The sequence below is a fragment of the Merops nubicus genome, unplaced genomic scaffold (assembly GCF_000691845.1).
Source record: "Merops nubicus isolate BGI_N331 unplaced genomic scaffold, ASM69184v1 scaffold3209, whole genome shotgun sequence".
In the NCBI taxonomy this organism is placed as follows: Eukaryota; Metazoa; Chordata; class Aves; order Coraciiformes; family Meropidae; genus Merops; species Merops nubicus.
Window position 1 is genome coordinate 44,837 of NW_008632861.1, and position 10,334 is coordinate 55,170.

Consider the following 10,334-nt stretch of genomic DNA (forward strand, 5'->3'; position numbering starts at 1 on the left):
TGGCCCCAGGTCCTTTCCCTGGGGCTGTTCCCAGCCAGGAGTGTTGCCGGGGTTGGCATACACCAGTATGCCAGAATAGTGTGAGTGGCCAGCTCTCATAATCATTGATAATAAACAGAAAATATTTCTTCCAAGAAAATAATCTAGACACAAAACTTATTTCTCTAACAAATCTTTTTAAAGCTTTTGATTATGTATGAAATTTCATATATAATTTTGTATTAATCATAATCATCATTGTCATAATTTCATAATAATGAAATTATGTGTGAAAGCAATAAGGATATTTTCCCACTTATTTCTAGACTCAATATTCATATATCTGAAACTAATGTAATAGAAGGTTTTTTTCACATTGCAATAGGAAGTAATGATTAAAGGAGGAGGACTTAAGCATGTCCCTTGTGCAGAAGATGAGGACTTCATTCAGGCATTGGATAAAATGATGCTGGAAAACCTTCAGGTATAAATGTTTAGTTTCTTAATGTAACCTACTGTACAGCTAAACTGTACTGCATTATTTTTTTAAAGTAAATAAGCAATTGATGCTTAGCTCACCACACTAAATATGGATTTTCTATTAGTTCTGCTCTGCAACTGACATGTTTGGACAAGTAGCTTTTAATAAAATAGGTGTTAATTGTATTAATTGCCCAGTGAATGTGTGACACGCTGACATATATTTTTCTGGATGAATAATAAGTGGATCAGATCCTGTGCCACACTTCTGACTTTATCCTATGCTATCCAAGCCTAGGTTTTAATGTTTAAAGTGTAGCTGCATTTAAATGTATATAACCTTTAAGTCTTTAATTTTTTTAGTCTCATTTGGTAAATATTTACGTATTGAGCATAGCAAGCCCTCTATAAAGAATACGTTAAAAAGGTGCTAAATAAAATTCTTCAATGTAGAATGTCCTTTCTTGAGCATATCTTATCAAGTCTCTAGATTTCTTTCCTGAAAAGATTATCCAAAATTCCTTTAAGGTTAAAACTTTTCTCCATCAAAATATGAATGTTGCCAGACTGACTGACATTTTAGCATGTGACCATTTATAGAATTTACTACTTTTTTTTTTTTTAATAGCAACGGAGTGGTGAATCTGTTAAAGTGCATCAGCTGGATGTTGCTATTCCCTTACATCTGAAAAGTCAGCTGAAGAAGGGGCCCCCACTTGGGGGTGGGGAAGGAGAGTCAGAGTCTGGAGACACGATGCCCTTTGTCATGTTAACACGAAAAGGCAACAAACAGCAGGTGAGAGTTTATGTGAGGTGTGAATATTGCTTGAATGAACAAAATCCTTTCACTTCTTTGAAATTCACACTCTGACTTTTGAAGACACAATTTTTTTTTTTTATTTCTTCATCCTTTTCTCAGAATGGGATACAGACAACTTAACTTTGATAAATAGAAAATACCACATGTATTTTCTTGGAACTATTGGTTGTTAACCACAATTTTTTTCTATGTGTTTTCTATTAAGTTATACCATCACTAATTATGTTTAGTTATTATACCAGTAGGACAGTGGCTTGTCTTACATGTATTTGAAATACAGCTGTGGAAGATGAACAGATGCAGTTTGTGTACTGCCATTTAATGTTGAAAGAAGTAGAAAAATAAAGGACTTTTTCAGAATCTTCAAGATTCTGCAAAGTTTTCTAAAAACACTTTCAGGTTCAAATCAAGATGCATGGAGTTTGCTGAATTCCATTTCCTGAGTAACTGTCACTTGACTGAAGTTGTTCAACTTGCAAAAAACATTGTTAATCTTTGAAGACATTTTTTTAGGGCACTATTCGAGAATGTACTGAATGAATCCCTCAGAGGAACTTAAATGGAGATCATGTTGATAAAACAAATAAACCACTTGTTTCATGCAGCCAAGCTATATATTTGTCTTGGCTCTTCTCCAGTATGTGTTTGAGTTTTCCTAGGTCAGCAAATGCATAGTGCACAAATCAATAGCTAACACATTCCACTTGCATTTCTCATCATGGTTTCAGTCTTTAAAAGAAACCTTTTCATTTCAGTTGTATAAATTGATGATGAAAATGAATGACTCTGAGTATATATGGAAAACAAAACCAAGGTATTGCTTTGTTCCATGTTTCTGTACTTCTCATGGGGTTAGATCCATCTCATTACTTGGTTTTGACTTGTGTTACCTGAATTGTGACAGCAGTACAACAGTTGAGGTAGATCAACCTGAGGTAGTCTTCCTTCATATGCAAGACACTTCAAAAATCTATACAGAAAGTGAGAATGTCTCTGATAAAAGGTTTGAGTGTGTGCAGTGCTAAGTGGCAATACCTATTTGAGTGGGCACATCCATGCTTGCATTCTGTAGTGATGATTCACTGATTTCTTTACTCCATTTGTTTGGTTATTCTGTTTTCCTGGAAATTGAATGTTCTATGCAAAGTTCTACAGAAGCTTGGAGTGGGAACTTTTAACTGTGTTTGTTGGGCTGAGAAGCGATTTAAGAGAGATTTATTTTTAAAAAAAAGTGTTTAGTTTTATACAGGATAACTTACTGGGAGTATCTCTACTTAATGAGAAATTTCGGATCTTCACATTCTGTCTGAGGGGAAAATTTTGCCGAGGTGTGGCTTAAAAAGAAAGCAGAACTTGTTCAGGAGTTTTCCCTGCTTCTCCCCCAGTATTTGGTTTTGGGAGTAGGCTCTTCCTGCCAAAACTTCTCTGTGTTTCTAGAAATGTAGAAAACAGTTGCTTTATAGATGACTTCAGTCCTTGAGTCAGTGAAAGGCTTCTTTGTCCATAGTTCTGTGTTCAGAAAAAAATGTCATAGTAGTCAGTTTTAATAGAAAAATAAGCAGGAAGTTGAAAAGAAGGTGGAGTTGAAAAGAAAATAATTATTCCTTTTTACAGTACTCTATTTTAAAAACTGTGTGATCAGAATGTTCACGGAGTTGTGAAGTAATGGATGCATACTTTACTGTTAAGTTGCAGCTATAAACTTTCAGCCTTTTCAAGTCAGTGAGGAGGAGTTTGTAGACAACCTGGAAGGCTGAAAGTGACTTCTCATCTGTGCAGTCACTGGAATGACAAGGCATCACCACCTCACTGTGACATCAACCTAATCACTTGGTGTGTTAGCAGTTGGTTTGATCTCTCTGTTCTTTGTCAGTGATGCTGCTGAAGCTAGAAGTTTTCACTGTAAGAAACTAGTTACTGATGAAAATGTGACCAAATACTTGGTTCACATGCCACAGCCACATTTTGAGTGGAACATTGACAACAAGCTTTTCAAAGCAACATAAGAATGAATGACTGCTATTTACAGCAGCATATAACCTGAATTAGTAGTCACTGCAGGCTGATGGTATTAAGTACACCATATTTAATCCTTTTTTTTTTGTCACCCTCAGTTACAAAAACAGGCAATAGCAAGGGAGGGCGGGTAGATGAGTGTCTTGCAATAGATGGCTGTGTTTTTTCACCTATCAGCAGTAGCAAAGTAGTATATAACAAAACTTTTAAAATAGTGGCAGTAGAACTGAACATGGGATATTGGAAATTAGACTGTGGCATCATGATTTATCCACAAGCCATGAGAGGCTCAGGGGGAAACAAATGTTGCCATCATAAGGGATCAGAGCTGAGGTCTGTCTTATACCATTTGATTTGAAACTGAACAAGAAGCTTTTTGCCAGGTAAGTGTCAACTAAGGTGAGATTTAGACAGTAAAAAGTCTCCTCCTGTCAAGAAATGTGTTTAATATTTAAAACTAAAGATTTCCTTTCATTTGAAAGATTTTAAGTAAGGTTCCATAAAAGAACAGTAAATATCCATGGGATGGTTTGGTCTCTCCTCGCATGTGAAGTTCTTGACATTTTTATTAAATCTGTAATCTAGTTCTCTGATCTTTTTTGAGTTTTCTTAAGTTTGCTGTCTTCTAAGTGAAGTCCTTATGTCCTTCTGTCCTCATCTCATAGATTTTTATGAGAGCTTTTTGATACACGTCTTCACCATTTGCAAATCAGAAATGTTTTGTTTGCTCAGTAATCACAGCCTTTAGGAACTGCCATCAGTGATTTGATTACAGATGGCAACTGTCTGATTGCCTTGAGACAGGGACTTGTGATGTTTTATTAATTACAGGCCTTTTTTATCTGTTTCTTTCATTTGCACTCTTCTGTATTTCGATTTTCTTTTCTCTGCTTTCAGCATCCTGCCTGAAAACACTTACCAATCCCATTAAGCTGATAAATCCATAGAACAGATAAAATATAAAGGACGTATTAAGATAGATGAAGAGCTTAATGGTGAAGCTAAGGAATGATTTATTTTTTTATCCTGAAATGCAGCTAATGGGTTATTTATGTAGGTTGTGTAAAGCTCATTTGGCAGTATCTTGGAATGTGTAGTCTGCTCAGGAGTAAGTAATCAAAGCTACTTTTCTGTTGCAATTTCAAAAACTTTAGTTTCTATTCATACCTGCACACCTTACTAACAAGCTGATGTTTTTGTTCAATAGATTATGCTATTACTCTCCCTTCCCCCAAAAAAAGAAAATTTTTTGTCTGATTTGCTCATCTAAACAAACATTCTAGTTGATGGGGTTTCACTGTACCCAGTTTTTTTTCCTCAAGCCTTTGCAAGAGGCTGTCTTAGCTGTTTCAAAGGCAGTTTATTTTCAAGTGCTGCATCTGAGCACTTGGTGTCTTCTCACACTCTTTGTTCATCTGCTGCTCATGGGACACTACTGTCTAATAGATACCTTCAGATTTCTTGGTAACTATTGCTTTAAACGCTCATCAGATGCACTCAAGATTTTGCTTTTACTGTGTACATTTTCAACAGAGGTTTTGATAATGTAACTTTTTGTCTGCAGCTTTTGACAGTATAGCAGAAAAGAACACTTAGAAATTTGCTCTGCTTCTATTTCTGTGGAAGTAGATCTCAGATGTCAAGGACAAGCAGCAGGATTCAGACTAGTTTATGGAATATTGAGTGTTTATCCTCATAAATGCATTACCTTACTTAAAGCATGCACATATTTCTAATAGATGTGCTGTTGAAGGAAGAAGTGAAATTTTTTAAATATGTTCACAAACTTTAGAATTAAGGGATTTTTGAAAACTTGTTTTATTTGAAAATAAGACTAAAAATCACTTCTGTTTTGGAACAATTGTAAACAAATTTTCTGTGGAAATAAAAACTTGGATTTTTTTTCTGAGGAAAAAGAAGGCAGCTTCTCTATGCCTCTTTGAAGGTCTCCTCTCTGTTTTTTGGAGAGAGGGTAATTCTGTAGGAGTAGCACCAAGCTTACCTTTAGTTTAAGCTTATGGCAGATCAGATAATGTGTTCAGTGTCTAGTGTGGGTGTTTGGGAGTGGGGGAGGAGGTTGAAAAGATTAAATTTGACAATACGGTTGTCTCCAGACCAATAAGAAGCACTGTGGAGTTAGAATAATTTCTAAAAGGAAAAGTACTGGCTGAGGAATGCTGGGGGATATCTGAAATACTTGGAATATTTCTCCTCTGTTATCACAAGGTATAATAGTAGAAATTCTGCTCAGGGGCTCCATCTCTTTGGAAGGTTGAGACCTTTGGAGAGAGATGCAGCTTTCTGAGCCAGCTCAGGTGCCTTATCTCAGGACCAGTGTAATTCACTATGAGGGTATTGGCTTGTATGGAAATAAAAAATACAGGCATACAGATAAGTGTTCCTGGTGAAAGGTAATCAGTTTTGTTCCCATAAATACTATATATAATAGTCTTTTGCTGTAGCAATACATCAGCTTTTTTTGTATCTGTAGGAAGCCTGAATATCTTTGTGTTTTCTCATGTTTCCTTAAGTGAAACAGAGCTTAAGGGGAAAAGGGGAAAAAAAAAAAAAAAAGAAAAAAAAAAAAAAGAAAAGAAAGTTTTTCCTGTGGTTTTGTCCAACGAACAACAGTGGAAAGTTTAGAAAGTATCTCCTCACAATAACCTAGAAGTAACCATAACCTTTCTGTATTTTGGATTGTTTTATAATTTTTTTTTTTTTTTTTTTTTTTCCTGTGGTTAGCACTTAAGAACTTGTTTTCATTTGCAGTTTAAGATCCTAAATGTACCAATGTCTTCCCAACTTGCTGCAAACCACTGGAACCAACAGCAGGCTGAACAGGAGGAGAGAATGAGGATGAAAAAGCTCACTCTGGATATCAATGAAAGGCAGGAACAAGAGGACTACCAGGGTAAGAAAATAGCAAAGTATTTCATTTTTATTTTCACAGGAAGTGTCTTGGAAATGTAGAAAACATTTGTGCTAATTAACAGTGCAAGTTCTGAACACTCATTTGCAATACTTCATGGAAAACGTGTATTTTAGTTCCAGTCATTCATTTACTCCCTGATCTCTGTGCTTGAAGAAATTTTTATAGCTCTTCAATGACAGGGAATTTTCATTTGGGCCTCAAATCTCAGCATTTCTTTTTATTTTGGGAAGGGGGAAGAACTGAGAGTGTTTCTTTAAAATAAGGTAGCACAAAATTAATCTGATGTTTGTGACATTTTCTCCATTATTGCAAGACAATTGAGTTGGATATATGAGGAATTCTGTGCAACTTAAACTCTGTTTTTTAGCTATTAATAGGTATTTTAGATATTAATAGTATTTAGAATCCTCATTAGTCTTGCTATGACTTGCTAATACAAAGAGATACCTTCATCTGAGAAATAAAAAGTAACATTTTGAAGCTGAGGTGACAAAGGTTCTAGGAGTGCTACAAATCTAGAGCATAAGAATATATTAACAGAATGAGGTTTCATACAAACTATATGATCTAATTGGGATTTTAAAGACATCCATGTCGGGTGTTTTGGAACCGGGACCATTAATAGACAGATTATTTAACCCTTAAACTGGTGCACTTGCTGTGTTTGGTTGTTGGGTGGTTTGGGTTGGTTCTTTTTTCAGATTAACCTTCCATGGCTTACTCAGATAGGAAACAAAGCCAGAGCAATAAAACGGATGGTATTCAGTTCTTCTGTTAGTGTTTCCATTTAACATCTCCACAGTTCTTGCTCTGCTTTTTTGTAAATACATTGCAGTCCGGTGGTAATCACAGTATAAGTAGTTAATTAGCAGGAAATTTCATCTAAGTTATTTAGTGAAAGGTCATTATTAATCAAGAAAGGGGAAATCTAAATTGAAGCAGCTTTAATTCTGAAAACATTATGGAATCTAACACCCCTTTCAGAACTTTGATAGTACAAGAACTAAACTTGTAGTCATAAAAAGTATTTTTCCAAAGTGAGTGTCTGCGGAGCTCTGAAATGGAACATGATATATTCTTAGTATTAAACATCATTAAATCATTTTCTGAGATAGTCCCCTCTTATAAAGCCTTCATGTAAAAAAGAGAGGCTCCAAAATTGGACGTGTAAGTTCTTGTCTCAGACTTTTGTGGGTTTTATCTCATTAATGGTATTTTTAATGTTTTTACTGGTTCAGAGCATTTGTGGTTTTATGCCTTGCTGTGTACAACTTCCTTGGTATCTTAAAAGTCAGTCTGTGTAACCTAGGATTTTTTGTGAGTGCTTGTGGTTCTTATCCAAAAAAAAGGTTACATTGATTTTATCCAAGAGAAATGAATCAGACAACTGATACCAATTGATAACTAGTAATTAGCAGGGTTTTTTTACTTTCTCCTAGATTTTCTAGGTGCTGTGTATAAAGCATTAATACAGGAGAAAAAACAATGCAGAAGAAATAGGATTTTTTGTAATTGACATCCATTTTCAAAAGAGCTGTTGACTGTTTTTTATTAACCTGTGTAATATACACATCCTACCTAAAAAGGACCTTTTAATCAGGTTAAATTAAACAGGCCAAGTTACATTCCTCTTTGGAATTATTTTTTACTGAGATTTGTGCAGCTGATTGTTACTTTTGAAGAGTCAGCTTTCCTGTAACAAGTTGGTAGGTACTCACTGAAAGAGAAAGCTGGTTTTGAGTTTCTTTTTCAAGCTTTGAAGTTACCAAGGGAGGAAGAAGTCTCAATTTCTAGAACAGTGCCTCAGGGTTGTCATAACATTTGCATGTACCTTTGTTTTTTTTCATCTGCACAGGGTAGCTAATAGATGAAAATTCAGCAATATACTTCAAAGTAGGATTGCATAATTGTTTAATACTTCAGCACTGTTTACTAGTATTGGAAACACTTTTAATTTAAAGAAGTATTAGGAACTGGGTGATTCTTTAATTTAGACTATTATTTTTCTGTGTAGATTTTTTTTCTTCACTAAAACCAAAGATGGGTGATGTTCCTTTATCCTAATGAAGGATGTACTAATGAATGTGTAGCTAATACATTGTACTCCCTTGGACATTTCTTCCATTATCTTTTTTCCATTATCTTCTCCAATACTCAACTCCTCAGCTACTGACTTTTCACAAACCCTGATATTTTCTTTCACCTACAGTGAGGAAAACAGCAGTAAGAGGCATGCACACACTTGCTCCTTCATTGCTTGCTTGTAGCACCTGGCAAGCAATGTACCATAATCTCTTATTTTCTTCCTGGGTCTCATCATTGCCAACAGAGATCTTTCCTGGCAAATAGAATTGTTTTGAAGGATGTTATTTCATGATGTTGAAAAAATGGACTGTTAGTGTGTTGAATGGCTTTCCCTGCCTTTTTCCAGGTGTTTATCAGGGAGTATACAGTGTTTGAATACATGATTTGTTAACTGTTGCCATCCAGTATGGTATATTAAATTATCCATAGTTTCCCTGTTTCTTAAAGATTGGGTGGATAACTTCCTGAAAGCTTGGTGTGCATTTTGCAAATGGCAGGAGAATCTCATTAGAGCCTCTGCTTTTGCCCTGTGCAAGCCATTGTGAGAGTAGTGGAAGTTTTGTTTCTAGCAGATGATGGGTATGTGTCTCCAGTGAGATTACCAGAGATTAGAGAACCAGACAGAGCAGACTTTCAAACATAATCTGTTTAACATCTTATTCCACTTTTCCCCTTCATTTATTCCATCTGTCTGTTTGCTGAGCAATGCAGATTCTTGCACAGGTGGACTGTCAGAAATACTTTCCATTAGATGCACTACCATATGGGCAGAGGTTACATGGAGGTTCCTGTGATCTGTTGGTAATTATATTGGATACCTAATAACCAGTAATTTAGCCTGGTAAAGAGACATTTTTATCATAAAATAAATAAAAAATTTAGAAATGAAGTTGTACCCAATACCAAAACACAATACTTCTGTAGCTTAAACTGCCCACAAATGAGATGTCCAGGGCTGATGTGGGTGTTGTGGGCTGCTTTGTGCACCTCCCTGTGTCTCCCCACTGATGAGGTGCCCAGCTCCATGCATGGGACAGCTGGTGCAATGTAGGTCAGCTGAGTCACCCTCCTCAGGTGCCTCTCTTCTCTCTAAAAAGATCCTATTATGGCTAGCTTAGACTTAAATACCTGACTTCTCAGTGCCTAATTTTAGGACAGGTTTCTTGCTGAGTCTTTAATTGGCAGCAACATTGTCCAGTTGTTACTATTTCAGGGTAGTTTGATGTGGAGGCTTCTAGTAGTGCTGTGAGGCTTTGCCCCTCATCGTTGATAAAGAAAGTGATGGCTGATTATGTTTAGAAGGAAAAGCTCACAGCTCCTTTCTTTAACTACTGTGATGAAAACTATTGCTGGCAGTTCCTTCTGTAAGAACACCTGGAAATGCAAGTTCATATTATGGGGTAGCTTGGATTTGTCAAAGCTGTCTGTGCAATTTAGTAACTTTTTAAAAATGAGCTGTTGTGGAATAACTTGAGGAATGTTAACCCTAAATAAAGTATAGCAAAGTGTAAATGGTTTTGTTGTTTTGTTTTGTTTTGTTTTTTTTTTACTGCATGGCAGTGAAATGTGCTTGTGTAAATTCCTCTTAATAAATGATGCATAGAAGATGGATTTAACTTTCTCCTGTCCAAAATTGCAGAAATGTTGCAGTCTCTGGCACAGCGTCCAGCTCCAGCAAATACTAATCGGGAACGACGGCCTCGTTACCAGCATCCGAAGGGAGCACCTAATGCAGATCTAATCTTTAAAACTGGTGGGAGGTAGGACAATCTTCCTTTAAATGTGGTAATTCTGGTTCTAGACAAGTAATTACCTTCATAATTGAAACAGATAATGATCTGTGTAGCGCTAGTGCATTTGTTAGTAGTTTCTATTCTAAAGCATTCTGTTAAAACACCTAACAGCTTTGTGCTTCTAACACAGTGTCTGTAAATATGACCTTGACAGAGATTTGGAAGTCAGAGGATTATTTTTCAGTTGTGAAGTGGCTGGTAGTCTAAGCCCCTTTTTGTAGGGGAAAAG

At 35.9% G+C, this 10,334-nt stretch overlaps 1 protein-coding gene across 1 annotated transcript in view; it reads left to right on the forward strand.

The window, feature by feature from the left end:
- The window catches only part of UPF2 (UPF2 regulator of nonsense transcripts homolog (yeast)), a 58,402-nt gene that overhangs the window by 39,773 nt on the left and 8,295 nt on the right, over positions 1–10,334 (forward strand). The window contains exons 17-20 of the mRNA XM_008948018.1: positions 365–463; positions 1,088–1,255; positions 6,065–6,206; positions 9,952–10,072. Of these exons, the coding sequence (XP_008946266.1) occupies positions 365–463; positions 1,088–1,255; positions 6,065–6,206; positions 9,952–10,072 (530 nt within the window). The remainder of the gene's footprint in view (positions 1–364; positions 464–1,087; positions 1,256–6,064; positions 6,207–9,951; positions 10,073–10,334) is intronic.